Source organism: Schistocerca piceifrons, chromosome 3 (assembly GCF_021461385.2).
Source record: "Schistocerca piceifrons isolate TAMUIC-IGC-003096 chromosome 3, iqSchPice1.1, whole genome shotgun sequence".
NCBI classification, from domain to species: Eukaryota; Metazoa; Arthropoda; class Insecta; order Orthoptera; family Acrididae; genus Schistocerca; species Schistocerca piceifrons.
In genome coordinates, this window is record NC_060140.1 from 438,617,833 (window position 1) to 438,638,121 (window position 20,289).

At 43.7% G+C, this 20,289-nt stretch overlaps 1 protein-coding gene across 1 annotated transcript in view; it reads left to right on the forward strand.

Moving 5' to 3' along the window:
• The window catches only part of LOC124788726 (dipeptidase 1-like), a 407,387-nt gene that overhangs the window by 367,048 nt on the left and 20,050 nt on the right, over positions 1-20,289 (forward strand). The window contains exons 10-12 of the mRNA XM_047256006.1: positions 835-910; positions 7,151-7,289; positions 19,884-20,011. Coding sequence (XP_047111962.1) covers positions 835-910; positions 7,151-7,289; positions 19,884-19,985 — 317 coding nt within the window. The 3' untranslated portion in view covers positions 19,986-20,011. The remainder of the gene's footprint in view (positions 1-834; positions 911-7,150; positions 7,290-19,883; positions 20,012-20,289) is intronic.

Genomic DNA, 20,289 nt, shown 5'->3' on the forward strand with positions numbered 1-20,289 from the left:
ATAATAGGGGATGACACGTCTGATGATACTAGAACATAGTTTCTTTTTCGCTGGGTAGAGTAATATTTCCCCTATTTACATAGTGCATGTGTAAATGGCTACGCATGTCATCTGACGATACTATGCATCCATGACACGTTGTGAGTAGAAAAAATACCCGAAATGTTCCCTTCTATGAATGCATCAAAGACGAAATTACTAACAAAATACCTAGTATTCAATAATGAGAAGTTACATGTCATCAATAAATAATGCAATAGGCGAAAGGAAGCTCCCTTTTCTAAGCAACTTAGCGATTTTTGTCTCTTCGGGCTGCCCATGCTAGTAGTTCGATACAGCATTAAGTACTCTTTTGCAATACAGCCTACGTGTATAAAGTATTCGGGATAAAACTGGTCTCATTTTTGTGTCAGAAAAGTTTATCAGAGGTACATGAGGATGAATACATGATCTTATTGAAGCAGAAAGTAACCTGACGCAACAGTCACAGAGAAAGACGGATACGCAGATGCCGGTAACGACATACTCCGCTCTTCCAAATGGAGAGTCTGGTACTCGAGACTCTACACCCACCTACCACAAATTGTCTGACGAGTCTGTATGTATAGTATAAGAGCATCCCTCAAGACTTACACGTACAAATGTAACTTGTTCGAAATGATAAAAACTGATCTGCGCAGAGTTACGCACGCCTGTGGTACTGGCGCACGTAGCTATAAATTTTGTTTCACTACATCGATGTGTACGTTATCTCAAAACATGTCCTAAGATGCTAATTTGCCGATAGGCGTATCATAATGAAATCTTGCAAATACCCTTGTTCTCTTGTCGCAGCGCACATCAATCACGTACGAGAAGTGGCGGGCATCGACCACGTGGGCATCGGCGCAGGATACGACGGCATCAATCAGTGAGTACTGTACAGCACTAGAGAGGAGTAGCATATAAGGAGACCTGATCTGTACACAGTTGTAACAAGTACCGGCGGTAGTGCTCAGTCACTAAAGAAGTATTCTTCATCTCGGTTTTTCCTCTAAATATTTTGTGTGGTGAAGTTCTTATTAGGTATGGACATTAAGCACTCATTATGTTGTAGACTGCGACGCTAGACTGGCTAGAAGAAAACATCACCGTGCTGCTTTACACATCAAACATACCGGGTTTAGTTGCTGAGAATTTTTCCGTGTTGTATGGCCGTGGTCCATGGAACTCTTCAATCCCTGACGTTTCGTCCAAGGCTACGTTCGACATCCTCGGGGGTGCTCCTGGTTGTGCTGAGTCTTGCCGACTGAGGAGTCGGACGTCGAAGAGCGGCCTTAATACTGTGGAAAGAGGGAGTGGAATGGATTTCACGTGATAGGAGAGATACACTTTGTCAAAGATAAAATGTTTTAACTATCGATTAAAGTACGTCAAAGGTAAACAATTCTGATCGACTCTGTAGCGCCACAGTCCATATATCACTGAGTTTCATGGCTTCTTCTTTTCTGTTAAAATTATCCCCATGTTTATGTATTTCGATGGCTTCTCTATATAGCTGTGGCTAATACTATTATCCAGCTGTGGATAATAGTATTATCCACACCTAAATAGAGAAGCCATTGAAATATATAAAATTGGGATAATTTTAACAAATAAGAGCCTACCTTGGTGAATGGCTGCAGGGTATACAAGCTGGGAAATAAGTCTGCATCACAGTATAGACGGTTTCAAAACCAAGTCCCTCCGCTGGTGATTTCTCCTTTTTAGTGTGCAGTTCCCTTACATATTTACTTGGTAGAAGGCTACTGTCCAGACAAAAACGTTCCAGAAACATACGTTTATATTTTATCCAAACAAATTCCACTTCTTCATCGGTGCCTTTCTTGCTGCTGCCAGTTTACGTTTTAGATCCTCTCCATTTCAACCATATTCAGTTATTTGCTGCCCAAATAGCAAAACTTATTTATTATTGATAGTACCTTGGTCTGTTGATCTTCATCTTGTGACCTTTTTCCATGATAGCATCCATTCCGCTAAACTGCTCTCCATAGCCTTTGTTATCTCTAACTGATTTACAAAGTCATTGGTAAACGTTGAAGATTCTATTTCTTTTCACTGAAATTCCATTCCCTCTGTACATTTCTCCTCAACATTTGCTCAGTGTACAGACTGAGTAATGTCGGGAACAGGCTACGATTCGGTATTAGTCTATTCAGACCACTACTTCCGCGTCTTGTCATTCGACTGTCATAGCTGCAGTTTCGTGTCCGTACCTATAGCAAATAACATTTCAGTCTCTGCATATTACCCTTCGTACCTTCAAAATTTCAAAGTGAATTCCTGCCAACAGCGTAAAAAGGTTGCTGTAAGGATAGAGTTGCTTTAGACGTGGGTTTCATTTACTTTTACCAGTCTTCTAAGGTAAGTTGTCGTGTCAGTATTGCCGCGCGATGCGGCATTGTTCTGGAAGCTAAACTGATCTTTCCCAAGTTCAGTCAATACCAGCTTTTCCATTATCCCTAAATAAGTCCTGTCAGTATTTTGCAACAATAACTTATTAAATTGATAATTCAGTTACATTCGTACTTGTCAGCACTTTCACTTTTAGCCGGCCGGTGTGGCCGTGCGGTTCTATGCGCTTCAGTCTGGAACCGCGTGACCGCTATGGTCGCAGGTTCGAATCCTGCCTCGGGCATGGATGTGTGTGATGTCCTTAGGTTAGTTAAGTTTAAGTAGTTCTAAGTCTAGGGGACTGATGACCTCAGATGTTAAGTCCCATAGTGCTGAGAGCCATTTGAACCATTTGAACTTTCACTTTTGGAATTTTAGTTACTGCTTTCATCTTGCAGGACGAGGCTTTCACCTGTCTCTCTTGTGGTGTTCATCATGTGAAATTTTTTGTAAAAGCTCTCTCTCTCAAGATTCTAAATAATTTATATATCAGGGGCCTTGTTTCGATTTAGTTTTCAGCGCTCGGTCGAAATTTTCGCGCGGTGTTGTATCTCCCAGAGCTTGTAAGTTCATGTCCCTCGTATTGTCCTTTTTATGTTTTCCTCCGACCATTCAGCCTTCTCTTTTGCAATCTGCGCTTTTATCTTATCGAATAAAAGACAGAATTACTTTAGGTAACATAAATTTCTCATAGACAATCAAAGTTTTCCCCCTATCCTTTATAGTCTATACACAGGAAGAGTCACTAACGAACGGTAATGTTCAGCTTGGAATAGAAACTTCCGATGACTCATACTTCAGTTTTGGATAAAATCACTTGTCAGCCATCACGTAGGAGGGTATCAGGTCTTTTTTCGTGGGGCTACTTCTGTGTTCCGGAGAAATAACATATACGCCTAATAACGTGACCTAATAACGTGATACACGTATACTAAGAATAGACACACATAAGCTTCAGTGAATAAACTGTCGACTGTCTATATGGTGCTATATTTTCATAAGTCACGTAAGTTTTATTTTTACTGAATTTTTCGTGAAATATTTTCGACAGCTACAATGACCGTTTGTTCTCGTTCATGTTTATGCTTACAGCGAAATCTTTGCTGGTCAGTGATGTTACTTGTGTTTCACTGATATAATATTGCTATCATTTGTACCTATGACTATTACTTTTTCGTTTATTGTTCCTTTTTTATACGTTCTTGTTCTCCAAAACGTCGATACAAAATTTCTATCTAATATTTATGTCTGAATGATTGTTTTGTGCTTACATATATCTAATTCTCCCCGGATTCTCATCTCCTGTTGGTATTATATGTAAGCCTCATTAAAACTTGGCCATGGTTTCGGTTTTAAGCCTATTTACAAGATTACAACATTGTCTGTGGAACAAATGTAGTAACATTACAGTAAGAAAAATTACAAGAAATGTTTACAAAGAAAATTAGTGAAGCATACTCACGTGGAATCATAGTATCTATAGCCAATGTGGCAGTCGTTGCAATGTGTAGTACATGTCATCACTTTATCACCATTTAAAATACATTGTATTAAAGTAGTAGCCATCCACTTCAGGGCTTTGTCTTAAAACTTTTTGAAATATCACTTATCTGACGGTAGATACAACAACATATAGTACGCCACTTGCAAGATTTGTGTAAAACTGACATGCGTCGGCTTCCTGAAAAGAACAGGCACTAGTCTTAAGTCACCTCTGGTACGTGGCGCTGCTGGCGTCCTATGTACGTGTAGCTGCAGTGAGCGGAGTGTGTGATTTCACTAGCACATCTTACTAACAGAGTTAGCAGTTAACTAAATAGCTGAAAAGAGGGAGAGGGCAGGGGCGTAAAATGTAGGCCATTAGGGTCATACGGCTTACAAGAAGCCCACAGGCTCAGGTAAACAGAGCAGACTATTTACAAATGTGCAAACCGCACGAAAAGCACTTGTGCGAGAACACCCAAACGTAACAAGCATTAGAATTGAAGCAATGCACTTCAGTAAACGCTATCACTATATAAGAGGCCCAGCATTAGACTGTTAAGTTGACCACAGCCAAGCTGGACTACTGTGGAAAGACACACTGTGACAGAAACCTGCAAATATTAAAAGGAAAATGCAAATTGGTAAAAGTGAAGGGAGTGGTGAGAATCTGGGGCAGATCATCACTTGTAAAGTAACATGCTAATGGAAGTTGACGAACTGATAAAACATGTTATATGAATTAATATACTAAAAAGGAGGGTGCTATACAATAACCAATAAAAGGAACGAAACCGCAGTAAGCAGTTTATATGCCTGGAAATCACTATGTTAGAAGCACAATAAAAGCACCTTAAAAATAAAAAATGGGGAAATAGGTCTAAGGTGGATCACTACTAAAATGTAGAACAGCAATTTAACTGCGGATGACAAAGTACATTGTAAAAAAAGAAGATACGTATTCTTACTAAACACAGAGGAAAACAAACATTACTTGGAGGCCAGAACCGAGCCTTAAAATTGGCTACTCGACACAAGCAGAGATTTACAGCCTTTCCGGAAATGTCTACTTGCAAACTGAAGCTGATCGTTTAAAACGTACCCATCGTTTTTCTCTAGATCCCATAAATCTAATCTACGCCCTTTACGTCTTCGCATAAGGTTACGGTATCTCCTAAATTCCTTGGAGTATGACCAGCTATAAATAAACGTTCTGAAGAGGTGGAACTCTGTAAATTATTACTTTTATTTCCAAACAGATATCCTTTGTATATCACCCTGACTGCTCGGCCAGTTTGTCCAGTATAGTAACTGGAACAATTGCTACAGATCATTTTGTAAATACCAGAATTTGACAACTGATCCTCATCATTTTTGATTATTAATCATAGAAAACATTGTTCTTCGTTTATATTTATTCACCAAATGGCATTTGATTCTTTAGAACACAGCCTGAAACGGGATGGAAATGAATTTGCTATTGTCCTCTTTACTGTGAGCCGATCTGTTGCTTCTTTGAGTTGAACATTTTTTGGTGGTTTCGTTACTGTGGTCACGATCTACTACACCTTTGTTATATCCATTGTTAATAGAAGTGGCTTTTTTTACGTTAATTTCATTTTGTAGATTACTAGGAAACGTATTCGCGTACAAGTGCATCCGGTAAGGTTTGCACATTTGTAAAGAGTCTATTCTCTTCATATGACCTGCTGCATCTTTATAAGCCATATGACTTCAATGATTCACTCTGTAACCTAAGTCCTCTCCCTCTTTTCAACCATTTCTTGGCTCTGTTAATAATATGTACAAGTGTTCATTGCAGATACGCGCAAGTAGGACGCGCAGGAGCGCCGCATATCAGAGGTGACTTAGGGCTAGTGCCTCTAATCTTCAGCAAGTCGACGCATGTTACTATCTCTGAACGTCTTATATTTACGCTTCTTAGTATCTTGTGCCACTATCTTAGTTTTCAATGCTAGTTTTATACAAATTTTTCAGGTGGTGAACTGTTTCTGTATCCAGGATGAAATATGTACTACTGTAAAAACTATTAAGACAAACCCTACAGTAGACCGCTACTACTTTTATACAATGTATTTTAAATGATGATTCAGTGGATGACATCTACTAAACAGATTCAACGGCTCCCACATTGTCTGTAGATAATGTGATCCTTCTCGCATGTGTGTATGCTTCACTAAAATTTTTTGTAAATATTTCCTGTACTTTTGCTTATTGTAATGTTAGTGTCTTTGTTCCACGTGCAATGTCCTAATCTTGTGAAGAGAAACAATAGCTTCTGAGGTACACGGTTTTAAACTCATCAAAATCATGGTCCAGGTTTGATAAACCTGTAGTTTACCACTTGTTGGCTGTTACTTCTAAACCATATAAGCTCTTGCATCCACATTTGCTGAAGTGCAGCCATGTTCAGAATCATTTTCGATTTTTTTTTTGTTTTGTGGTATAGGTTTTTAGTACCGTTTGACCAAAATAGGATTCAGCACTGTCATTACACGAAATTTGGTACATCCTGGTTTGGGAATGTTAGAGACTTCGGGTTTCCAGGATAGAATTTTCATTTTTAGATTGTTGTTTTTCGTGTTGCTAGTTTTATGATTTTTTTTTTAATTTACGATTTGTTTTATTTAATTCGAAATTTGTCTGATGAATAATGCTGGTGCACATCTTGTTTTTTGTTTGGTTTTTTTTTTCTTCGATTAATTTTGTGTCCTTATGTATGGAATGTTTTTTAGGTGTAATTTGTTTTTCAGGTACTCATTGAACTATATTCGGGTTGAAATTATCTTGTTGGGCTATGTGTTGGGGTATTATAAGCATTTTATGTTGCTTCGTAATCGATTGGTAAATCGTCGAAATGATATTGTTAATGGAGAAATCGAGCTTAAACCTGATAATTAACTAGAATATTTTACAGAAATTTTGAAAAATAGAACGGAAAAATACACACAGTAAACGAAAAACGAGTAGTCATGGATAAAAATCGTAACAAAATCATAATATCTGTGAAAAACAGCTCAAATCACTAGCTATCGAAGAGAATAAACTGTCATTCTAGCTGTCGAAAGTATTTCACGAAAAATTCAATACAAGTAGAACTTGCGTGACAGTCGACAGTTTACCCTCTAATGTAATATGGGTGTATATTCCATCTAGACGAAAATGTATATGTGAATTGACCTTAATATAAGAATTTACTAATGTGACATTTCAGCACTCCGACTGGCCTGGAGGACGTGTCGCGGTACCCTTACCTGCTGGCCGAGCTGCTGAGCGACCCCCTGTGGACCGAGCAAGACGTGAAGAAGCTCGCCGGGCTCAACCTCCTGAGGGTCTTCAGAGAGGTTGAAGAGGTGGGCGCCATAGCTGTCACAACTCAAGTACTTTGGGTGCGAGTGGATCGCGTTCACATCTCTCTAACAACACGTAGCATGACCGCCTTTTATTTCCCCGCTTGTAACGACTGGAGAAAGCAAACGGTATGCGACGTAATCGTGCCAAATCTCCAAAAAACCATGGTTGCGTGATTTCAGTGAAGCCATCACCATAATGAATCCCATTTCTTGGCTACATATTTCATTGCTTCTTACAAGTCAATTAACATCCACTACATCTATTCTACAATTTTCTATCATTAGATAAACATCATGCACCGTATTTATTGTGATCAAACAGGGGTCTCACACATTTTAATAATTTTCTATCAGATTAGACATGTCAGGTTCATTAAATTTGTTGTAAATCGTGTGTAAAATTTTATCCAGTTTTCTGTTGTCCCATATTTGTGGAGCCAGAAATAAAATGGCTGTGAAATCACTTTAGTATAACATGGTCATGAGGCAACAGGTAATTTGTTATCGATACTGACATTGTTCCGATTTATGGTTCATCCTATTCTCATTTTAATCAGCCTTGTTGTAATCCAGTTAAAGGCAGGCTACTAAGAAAGTACTCAGTGACCTGGACTAACATTTTTACCAACAGTATTATTTCTCTTACGTAATGTTAGTGCTGTGTGTGCCACAGGACATTTATCTTCTGTCTTAACAATGTACCACAGATTGACTTCTCACAGTTTAGGCCAAAACCATTTGATAGCCTCCTGATCCTATTTCGACACCTTCTAGTTTCTTACTTCGGTATCGTAATGCATTATTACAGTAAGAAGTTGCTCGTAGTCAACTAGTTAGACGAGTTTATCGTCTGAGTGGTGAGGTAACCCATCGTCAACATTAACTTGCCTTGGCTCATCCACTGACTCTGCCGTCAGGTTCAGTGTTCAGACCAGAGCGTGGGAAAGAAACCTAGCTTCTGTGAAGTTTGGATGGTAGGAGACAAGGTACTGGCTGAATTGAAACTGTCAGTGTGTGTCTCGCGCTTGGATAGCACAGTTGGCCAGTCTGCCTTTGGCAGGGGAGTAATACCGACCTCACTCGGCCGTCCACGCCGCTGGCGCGAGGAGTGTTTGTTTACCTCCACGTCACGCCGTTTCTCATCGAACAAAGTTTCTTGTCAAGCTATTACAGGAAGTTCATCTTTAGAATGAATACACACAACCCAAAGCAATGGCCATCGAGCGCTTCTTACTCGCTTGTGAAGATTCCCAGTAACGATCTCATCGGTAGATACCTATCTATCGTTAGCAGCGTCGCTTATGTTAAGATGACATTCGACGCCGCCTACAAGGAGATTATTCAAGGGACACGAAATGGACTAAAATATCGACACTCCGATGGAATATCGACACTGTGGATGTGGACGACGCAGAGCTTGGCCTTCGAACGATTCGTGTTTTCGAGTTGCATGAAGATGAAGTCATCGTGACGCATGAAGATGAAGTCATCGCGACGCTTAGCCCTTACGGAAAAGTCCACAGTCATGTAGCCGTGACATGAGCATAATTGCAGTATATCCGGTGCTTAATGGTGTAAGACAAGTCCGAATCGATTTCAAGCGGCATGTCCTTTGACACATTTCTATAGGTTTCTGCCGATCAATGGTGATTTACGACGGACAATCTCGAACATGTTCCGGTTGTGACAAAGAAGGTCACTTCCATAATGAGTGCCTGCAACGCCGCATTACACAACTATGACTCGACGATACGAACAAAGATCGAACCCAACTGCCCTTTCAATCCCATAGGCTGAGACACTGCACGTCCAGCCCTCACAAGACACAGTTCATGAGCGTCTCTCAGGACCAATACACCCGGAGGCGTCACATCACCTTGCCACCGGCATTCCCGCCTGCGAACATGATTTTCAACCAAACACGGGATTCTTGATGTTCACAAGGATACCCGCGAGAGTCTTATGGAGACTGAAGGTCCCATCATAGCAGCCGCATCTTTTGTACCGGAACAACGCGAATACCTTCCTTTCCTAGCACCGATGCACATTGGCGGAAGAAAAAGTCGACTAAATGCCGAGAGAAACGCCGCAAGACGCCACTGAGCCACCTCCACAGGACGATGAGCTGGTGCATAAATCTGATGGCATACGCGATAAATCTTTTTCCGATGCCACGAAGACGAGTCCTCCACAAAACGGTGAGCGGTCCAACGGAGATTGTGAGGAAGTACCGCACCCGGAAGCCATGGAACATACCAAGCGACCCATCGCCGAAGCGATTGAGCCTACTCGACCAGCGCTGCCACCTCCTACCAATGTAGAAACTCATGCACCGTTTTCATGGCCGGATGACGTGGATTTACCATCTGCACCCGATGTGCAAATGACATCTTTTCCTCCGTTAGACCGACACTAAAATGGGGGATGTTCATACGACGACTCTTGCGACCTCTATTGACTTCTTCAATCCTCCACGACAACCTGCACTAGCAATGAGCATATCAACAGCACGAATCCCCTATCTGGCATACCGAATAGTTGTCATCAATACTAATGGCATAGGCTCTCAAGTTAAACTTCATCTACTCCGCAACACGCTACGAGCAGCAGACATCGACATCACCATCCTACAAGAATGGAGTACTGTACTGTATTGTGGGTCTTACGGACACGAGATTACGCCGCCCCGACGGATATGGAACACACAGGCTTAGGCATCCTCCTGTGAGAAGGGTATGCAGTTTCCGATGGCGCATGTCTTCAAACGGCGCAAGGGGTGGCCCCAACCGTCGGGGGAATCGGAATCATAAATATCCAGCCCCATCGGACACAGATAAACTAAGGGATCGCTCCCAGTTCTACGCAGGAGAGATCACGCCTTTATTTCTCGTCAGATACGATCACCTCATCGTGGGCGGAGATTTCAGTTGAGTTCTCGTGCTTACAGACCAACACCAACTTTTCACCAAACTTTCGGAACTTCGCTTTCTTGTCCGCCGCCTTCGTCTAGACGACACTTGGAGAGTGGTGTGCGGTGACCGCCTGGGGCAGCCACAAATCACGAGTCACTCCGCCAGCCAACTCGGAGACTTACAAGCAGTCGTTCTTCCCACGCACAATTCGTGAATGGAACAGGGAAGGGGGGATCAGATAGTGGTACAATAAGTACCCTCCGCCACACACCGTAAGGTGGCTCGCGGAGTATAGATGTAGATGTAGAATCTATATATAACTGACGACATTCTTCTCGACGCGGAACGTTGACCTTCTGCCTTTTCGTATTATGACAGCTACATCTGTACCGTCAACCTACATAGACAACCTGTCTGCTGTAGTGCAGGATCTTGGAAACAACGTCACGATACTACGAGACCCCGAAAGTCGACTACAGGTCACAAAAAGTGGCACACTTGCGTTAAACGCTTCACCCATTACGAAACGACACTGCAGTGGTGGATACTGTGCGCCATCGAGCCATCAGACGCATCTTCACACAGTACGGTAAAGCGATAGCCAGGTGGAATCAACACACAACGGATCTCTAATATAGAGCTCTACGCAAGCTCATGGTCCATCCCTCAGAAAGAAGCTCAACGCATCAAGGTAAACATTTCAACCTTAACAAGGTGCCGTCTGGAAGGAGCCATTATACGAGCATGCAGCCAAGACAGGATTAAAGGTGAGGAACTTCTATGCATCACATCGTGATGTTCTCCAACGCTGACAGGCCTTAATGTAAACTTTAGACCTACCTGATGGACGATGGCTGATATTGCAAGCTTTCATTGCCAATGCCTTCGCAACGCACTACAGACGTCTCTATCAAGAAGTACCGACCGGTGCAGTTCATGAAAGGCTTACTCATACCAGTTCCGAAATCTGCAGCACGAACACGGCTTGACAGTTATCGACCGATCACATTATTCAGTTCCGATTTCAAGACTTTCACACGCTTTCTATCTCTGCGACTCAAACATGTATTACGAGAAATTGTTTCCCATGAACAAGCATTTTTAGTAGCCCATCATAATATTCGGTCTGCCCCCAGTGAATATCGAGATGTGATAGTTTTGGCAACACATTCGCGACTGCCAGGTGTCTTAATCTCCATCGAATTCAACCAAGCGTTTGACCGTGTGAATCATGCATCCCTCAACGCAGTGGTGGATCGGATAGCGATTCCCCCGACGTTCAAGCAAGTGATTATACGGCTCCTTCAAGGAGAAACATCCAGCCCTCTCGTCCACGGGAGACTTACAGAACCTATACGGACTGAAAGCTCAGTCCGGCAGGGTTGTCTACTGTCGACCGTGCTTTACGCCATTGCGTTGGAACCACTCATCTGCGGATTACGGCGTCGATTGACAGGTATTCCACTCCAGGTCCATGTGTTCCACTGCCGAACTTACGCGGACGATTCAGACCTCGTCGTACCTTCAGCAGCCGACTTACAAGTTATGATGCATGGATTACCCGTTGCAGTCAGAGGCAGTGAGCGCTATTAACTATAGAAAATTATGCGCCATGAACATCGGTCGTGACCTTCCGACAGACAGTGTAGCCTCCTTCAACTGGTGGGCACCCTCCGCTGTCTCGGACTGGTGTAAACGCGAGACATTCGCCACACCTCGCTAATAAATTTTCGGGCACTAGTGCAACGCGTCGGGGCAAACATACAGAATCATATAATACGCACGGTGAATATGTGCCATAGTCACCTACATCAGTACCCATCTGACATGCCGGATGCCCCGCATCGCGCACTTCTGCCCAACAGTGCGACAATGGCGGCCAGACTAAAGGCGGATTTCGGGTACTTTACATGTTCCGGGCATACCTTCGAAGTCCAGTTAATGCCCTCACCTTACCGAAGCGGGATGGTGGTCTCGATCTGGTTAACGTGAGATCTAGGCCCACGGCTCTTCACACCAATACTATACTCCGGTTATGGAAAAGCCAGGATGGAATGTTCACTACCGAGCTCGCACCAGTATTATAGAAGCCTTTGACACGATCTCAAATTCGATGTCACACACTGGCCAGTTCTTTTTGGAACATAGTTACATACGCACGGAGCTCTCCAGGACCAGGAGCACAACCACGCACAACATCTACTGCCTTCACTGACCGTACCCAGCCCGAAACCACGTCGAAACACATCACACTAGGTTTCATGGCCTACAGCTTGGAAAATGATCCATCAACCCTACCACACCACTAACACCAAGGGCCCATGGTACCCTTTCGTCAGCGGTAAATCTAGTACAAGACAGAAACTGCATCACATGGCGCTGCTGGACTCAGCTCTGTGCCTCAAGTGCAACGTCAAGATACAGATTTACACCGTTTGAGTGTGGCGCAGCAGAAGTGTCTGGACCCTCGTACAGCAAATTGTCGCTTTCTACCTCCGAGCACTCCCATACCACGCCTCTCATATCATGCTCATATATCCTGACACGACCTACTTTCCATCATCTCAGTAGAACGCCATCACGGGGATCTGCGGCATGGCTATCAACTTCCTGTTTCGGCCGGCCGCGGTGGTCTCGCGGTTCTAGGCGCGCAGTCTGGAACCGTGGGACTGCTACGGTCGCAGGTTCGAATCCTGCCTCGGGCATGGATGTGTGTGATGTCCTTAGGTTAGTTAGGTTTAAGTAGTTCTAAGTTCTAGGGGACTAATGACCACAGCAGTTGAGTCCCATAGTGCTCAGAGCCATTTTTTTTTCCTGTTCCGGGACGATCTCGCCTACCAGGCGATCTTCTTGACACGTCTCCATGTATAACATCATACTCTGCGTTGACATCGACACTATCGATCCACTTTCCCGAATTACTTACAGAGTATTTTCATCAACCGCCTAGGAGCTTCAATCTCGGCGAAACACGCCAACCAACACGGGACGATCTCCCGTCCCCCTTCCAATGATAGAACGGACGTTGTTCTGACGGCGCAGCACCATGGAGCATGGTCAACAAGTCTTCCTAGAATCTCTAATTTTCTTACTTTTCTCTCCATTTTTTTTCCTTACACGTGTTTATTAACTAATGACTAAGCATCTGAAGCCTTATTTGTTTCTTTTTTTTCCTTATGCGCCCTGCATAAAAAAGTGCCGTTGAGAAAGTATACTTATTTAAGTTTTCAGGAAATATTGTTTATGTTATAAAGAACGTCGTCTTTTACTTTCAGACAATAGAGAATTTTATTTGTTTTCTCATTACCTGCAACATTTTGCTCATATGATAGGAGTTTTTTTTGTTTCTACAAGGAGGACATTATTATTTATATCAAGAAGAGATCATTTACTTATTTCTTTCAAAACACTTCTTTTATGGACACAAGCAAACAAAAAAAATTGGAGGAATGTATTTCGAAGTAGAAAAAACATGCGGTACAGCACTTGTCCGAGAAAGGTGAAGGTCCCTAGTTCGAGTCTCCATCCGGTACATTGTTTTATTCTGCCAGGAAATTTCGAAAAGCCTATGTCTCGTTTGCTGGTTCCTAAGCTAGTCTAAAGAAAACCGACCACTATGTAGATCTCATCCATGGAGTTGTGGAAGACGCTACCAGAGTCGAAAATGAGGAAAAATTGTCTTTAGTAACAGTAGTCCCCTCTGTCGTTATGTAAATGATTGTCATTTACATGTAGAGAAGTGACCGCATAGCTGAAATGGAAATACGATCGAGAGCTCAAAATTCATTCAGCACATCATACAGGCCATTTTGCAGCAGAACCTATGTTAACGTGATATCTTCGTCCAAAAGCACAACCCCTACAATATACTTCATGCACGATCCTATTCGATCCGCAAGAGTTTCTTCTATATGTACATTACTTATATACTGTACACCGCAAGCCATTATACACTGCTGTGCTAAACTGAAGGATGAAAGTAACTTGTGCATGATGTGTTACTGTCAAGGAACGTAGTTCGATGAAACTTCGACCACACATGCAAAGAATAGCTACAGCATAGTACAGAGGAGTATAGTACAGTACAGTACATTACAGAAGGTAACAGAAAGAAGTACGCAATGAAACAAGTATGATGACACTTACATTCAATGGCAATAATTACTTTGGTCACCGCAATTGTTGACGGTTTCCTGGACTTTAAATTGCGAGTGAAGCATTTTAATAGTGTATGTGACCTCAGGGGTTTCAAAGAATTCATTACATCCTGCTCTCTTGCAGGCCAGAGGCTTGTTAAGTTCTTGTAGTAGAACATTCCATTCTTCCGTCTGCGCTGTTGGCAATGACTTGCCCGTGCCCCCGACTTAAAGCCCATCGAGCACATGTTGGACGTGTTTTGGAGAAGTGGGGACATGTTGCAGCACGTCAACGTGAACCAAAAACCATACAGCTGTTGCGTACGGTGCTGGTGGAAGAAAAGTGCGCCCTACCAAAAGGATTCCTGACCAACCTTATGGGCAGCACAGGAGCACGTTACAGAGTATGTACGGTCGTCCGTGGCCTGCCTTTTTAATGTCCATGAGACAATCATGAATAGCTGTACTGTCAGTATACTGGGATGTACGGGGAACTAATCCTGGCTCTCCTCGAACCACGGACGTACAGTGCAAGCTGTATGGCACGTTGCATTGCCCTGCTGGTAGATGCTACAGTACTGAGGATAAACAAACTGCTTGTAGGGGTGCAAGTAGTCGCCAAGGGTAGATGCACACTTGTGTTTATCCGTTGTACTTTACATAATGACGAGATTACCCGGTAAAGGAAACTTTCCCCAGATCATAACGATCACTCCTCTAGCCTGAACACCTACCACGATTTTTGCTTTGTGTTTGGTTTGTTTTCAGACGTTTCAAGTCCTATGGAACATAAAAAGTGAATCCCCTAAAAAGATGTCCTGTAGCCACTCAATAGGCAGCTACTTGTGATAGTGGCGTGCAAATTCGACCCTTCATCGCCGATGCACGGCAGTTAGCATTTGCGAATGAACCAGGTGCCTGCTGCGAACACCCAGCGACGTTCGCTCGACGGTCGTTGAGGAGACGCCGTTGGTAGCCCCTTCGTTCATCTGGGCCGTCAGCTGCTCAATAGGTGCACGTCTATTTGCCCATTCACATCTCCGCAACCGTCATGCACCCCTGTCATCTAGGACCTGTGGTCGCTGCCGGGTCTGAATAGCGCCATTTTGCCTTACACGGTAAATTTCAACCACAGCGGCAATCGCCGTTTCGAAAGTGCAATGATGATGGCCTTTTGGACGTCAGGTAAATCGCTTCGTTTCGCATTTCGACGACGACGACAGCACTGTTTTCCGCGTCCCCCGGACACATTTTAGTGTTGCCACCTGCCGTCAGTGAGTGGTTATTGCACGTTGACGTCGAACATTGGTTTCGGTCACACTAATGAGACAGGACCGTGTATTACGAAGATGATAGCACAGTCTTATCCGAATTCTCGTTGTTTTATTTTGAGCAACGGAATATTGCAAGAACTGGGGCGTATTTCCTCCAACGATTCCCATTTAAATTCCATGATCTTTCCTTTTAGGCATTCCCCTTGTTTATAGCGATCTGTTACTGCGCCTCCCTGAATTCTTTCGTCGTCTAAGATCAAGCCTACGTGATAAAAACAGAACTCTGGAATAGTGTTTGAGGAAAGTCATATTCAAGATAAAATAAACCTTTGTAAATTACGGCTATATAAATGAATATAAATTTCATCGGCAGCACTGTGTGTTTCTCAACTGAGACTTCCTCTAAATATTTTCGAGCTGCAGGTGTAGCATTAGCATAGATACACTCGGACAATAGAATTGCCGGCCGGGGTGGCCGAGAGGTTCTAGGCACTACAGTCTGGAACCGCGCGACCGCTACGGTTGCAGCTTCGAATTCTGCCTCGGGCATGGAAGTGTGATGCCCTTAGGCTAGTTAGGCTTAAGTAGTGTTAAGTTCTAGGGGACTGATGACCTCAGAAGTTAAGTCCCATAGTGCTCAGAGCCAACAATAGAATTGGCCAGACTATTATCGTATCACAAGCCATTTTCCTTACTGATTAATTACATTTCTCCATGACCCCTCAAAAAAATTTAGGTTTACCATTCACCTTCCTACTGCTGAATTTACATCGTTGTCCCATATTATATCATCTCTCAGTAATTGTGTTAATGTGGTATGCTAAGGTTATCCATCACTCCGCTTGTAAGTAGATTCCCTCAGGTTCCTTCCTGGTATTTCGTGGGAAGCCCCTTCGATAGACCTTTCTCTGCTGGGTTTCTTACTCGTTCTGTAGTACGTATTTAATGCCTTGCCACAACAGGAAAATGTAAGATGGATCATTGTCTGGACAGACAGAACGAAGTCTCGCTTTACGCATTGTATTCATAATTGTATAACCCACTGAATAAAGGTATAAAGTAATGATGAGTTTATAATTCAGAAAATGTGTGCTTTCGAGCCACAGGATCGTTTCGTACAATGTCGCACCTATTTCACTCATAAATGTACAGTTTCACCTGTAACTGTAGATAATTTCGTAATGCTGTTTTATATGAATTATGAAGAAACCGGTAATTTTGCCTGGATTACAAGTACTCAAAATGTCGTGGACCACGTTTAAAGTCTTCATGTGTGAAAATGACCCAAGCCTACTTCCCATTTCTAACATTGTTCGTTGGTTAGTTGATTTGAGAGGAGGGGATCAAACAGGGAGGTCATAGGTCCCATCGCATTAGGGAAGGATGAGGAAGGAAGTCGGCCGTATCCTTTCAAAAGAACCATACCGGCATTTGCCTGAAGCGATTTAGGGAAACCACGGGAAACGTAAATCAGGATGGCAGGACGCGGGTTAGAACCGGCATCTTCCTGAATGCGAGTCCAGTTTGCTAACCACTGCGCCACCTCGCTCGGTTTCTAATAATGTATTTCATACAACTTCACATATTTAAAATGTATTTTTGGTAGTCAGCTATAGAAGTTTGGCCCGTTAGTATTAGCTCATCCTCATGGTACGGTTAACGCAGTAAGCAACACAAATAATGTGATGGTAGTGGTTTTTAGTTTTAAAGTCTACCAATACAATCAAATACAGGGAAGAAAGTAGCAATAGGTCATATTCGCACATTTTTTACATTTCCACTGCTAACATTAGACGCAGAAACGGCATCTTATTTCCACAGTGTTTTTTAACCAATACTAAGTCAAATTCAGTTGAAATTATTCCACGGTACCCGAAATTGTGTTCCTACACCACCGCTTTTCACCCCTACCTTTAGCTGTAAAGTTGCTGGGGAAGTCTTATCATCACAGTTTTTATGGATAGTGAAAGCATCAGGCATTACAGCGGTATGCTGAATTGTCACAACTTTGCACAAAACCAGCACCCCCTCCTCCCCCCCCGACCGGTCCATCTGGGATGAAAAGTCATCGAGACTGTCACCAGTGAGTGTATTGGCCCCAAAAGTTATGGATTCGAGATTAATATAGATCGTTTTCGAATATATTTCCTGTCACAGCTTATAATCCTCACACACCCCCTCTCGCTAGAGGCGGAGGTTGTGTACTACTCTCACACTATCTCTCACACTATTTTTTTCACATAATTGTTTATACAAATTGATATGCCTGCGTAAGCAGAAGAAACTAACGATCAAAGTCCGAAAACAATTTATTGGACTGTTCAATTAACCAAAACAAATTCTCCAAGTATAACACCAACACAAAGCAGTGATCCGTCTCCCAATCACAACTACATTCAAGAATAATATAAAAAACAACTGAAATAATTTCCTACTAGTCTCCGCCAGAGATTTCTCCAATATACCAAGCGTAATGCAGAGATCATCGAGAAGATCCAAGCCGGGCCACTGGGGCGGCAGCTGGCGGTTGATGAACTGCTGATGTGCGGTTTTTTTTTTTTTACTTTATTGTTATTTTAAGGCCTGTACAAATCAGGTAGGCTGGCAGCGGCACACTACGCCGCTCTTCAGCCATAGCGTTTACAACAGTAGAAGAACGGAGCATGATAACGAAACAAAGTGATGGGCAAAAGAGAGAGGTCACAGAGACACAAAAAACACGGAGTCGTTCACACGTGACGATAACAACACTGAAAACACGTTGGCACGGCGCACAGAACACCGACGAATCCGACGGCACAAGTGAACGTAGTAGTGGGACGGCGGACACCAAAAACACTAAACGACATCACACACACGAGGCACAGAAGGCGATGATCTCTGGCGCGCGAATGTTCACTTTATGTGTGCAAGTCCGGGGACCTGACAAGAGAGGAGGAGGAGGAAGGGGAGTGGGAGAGCGAGAGGGGAGAGCAGAGATGCCACGGGCAGGGGAGATAGGGGGGAGGGAGGAAGGGGGGAGGAAGCCTGGGGAAAGAGGGGGGAGGGAGGGGACTGGGAAAAGGAAAAAGAAGGGATGAGAAGAGAAGGGAGGGAGGGTGCCGAAAGGAAAGGACACCGGAAGTGGGGGGCGGGGCAGGGTCAAAGTTGACAGGAGGGGTAGATGGAGGGGACGAGGACATCTTCAGGGAGAGGGAGCTGGCGGAAGCCACCATGGGAGAGGGTAAGGAGGGTGGAGAGATGGAGACCGGGCAGGACGTGGGAATACAGGCGCGGCAGCGGGCGGGGATGGGAGAGGATCGGGGATATGAGCGGGTGAGGAGGATCAAGTTTACGGGAGGTGTACAGGATCCATATCCTTTCAAGGAAAAGGAGGAGGTGGGGGAAGGGGATGAGATCATACAGGATCCGCGTGGGGGAGGGGAGATGGATGCGATAGGCAAGGCGGAGAGCATGGCGTTCAAGGATTTGGAGGGATTTATAAAAGGTAGGGGGAGCGGAGATCCATGCTGGATGGGCATAACAAAGGATAGGGCGGATGAGGGATTTATAGGTGTGGAGGATGGTGGAGGGGTCCAGACCCCACGTATGGCCGCCGATGTGCGGCCGAGCGCCGGCCTTTATAGCGCTTCGGCGGATGGGTACCCGTCACGTGGTTTGACGTATGAAAATAGTTCCGGGATCTGCAGCGAACTCTTCCTTATGTTTATGTGGGCCGGTAGTGGCACCTGGTGGCTGCTGGTGTCTTTGCTGTGTTGTTGTTGTTGTTGTGGCCTTTCATCAATATCGCCTGTCGGTTGTGTAGTGCTTCGGTGTGCCTGCCAAGCGGGAAACCCGAGGATGCAGGCTGTCAGTTTGGTTTCCCATACTCTAGGCGTGGTGATGTCTGGTGGAGAAGGCCACAGCACAAATAATACAAATAACGTGCATGTAATAATTTCTTTGATATTGCACGAGATCTGAGTTATATTTCTGTGTCACTCCCTCCTCACCGCTACTCCAACCACTAAGGGAGGCAGGAGGTCCCCAAGCCCACACTATTACTTTCCATACATATGTGTACCAAATTTGATCGAAATCGATCTAGTGGTGGAACATACATAAATAGATACGTAGATACATAAATACATGCTTACTATAAAGGATTTTCGCAAATAGAGGATTTTATAGAAAGATTTTATGAATAAAAATTCAGAATGTTGAATTTTCATGTCTTGTACTTAATTTATATTTGGAACAGTAGTGAGTGAGATGGTTTTGTGGGCACTGCAGGTCCGCGACAAGTGGCAGCTGGCGGCTGTGACGCCCGCTGAGGACCTGATCCCCGCGGCGGACCTGGAGGGCCACACCACCTGCATGTACCTCGCCTCCTGACCTGCCGTCGCCGTCTTCCTTCTCATGTGAGTACGCTGTCTATAGAACGCTTCAACCGCTTGCGAACGCTGGCTCAGCTACAACCATTGTCGAGCTATGTAAAAGCCACGTGTAGAGCCACGTGTAGTGATTCCCGCTTTGCACCAACCCTCTTGAGCTACTCCCAAATACACATCGACTACATTTATTCTATAATCGCTCTTCAACTGGGATACAACTTACAGAAAACTTCTTATTGTCGATGCAAAATATACTCAAGCTGATAGGGCAATAATCCTCTTACATCAAATTCATATTTGGTGCC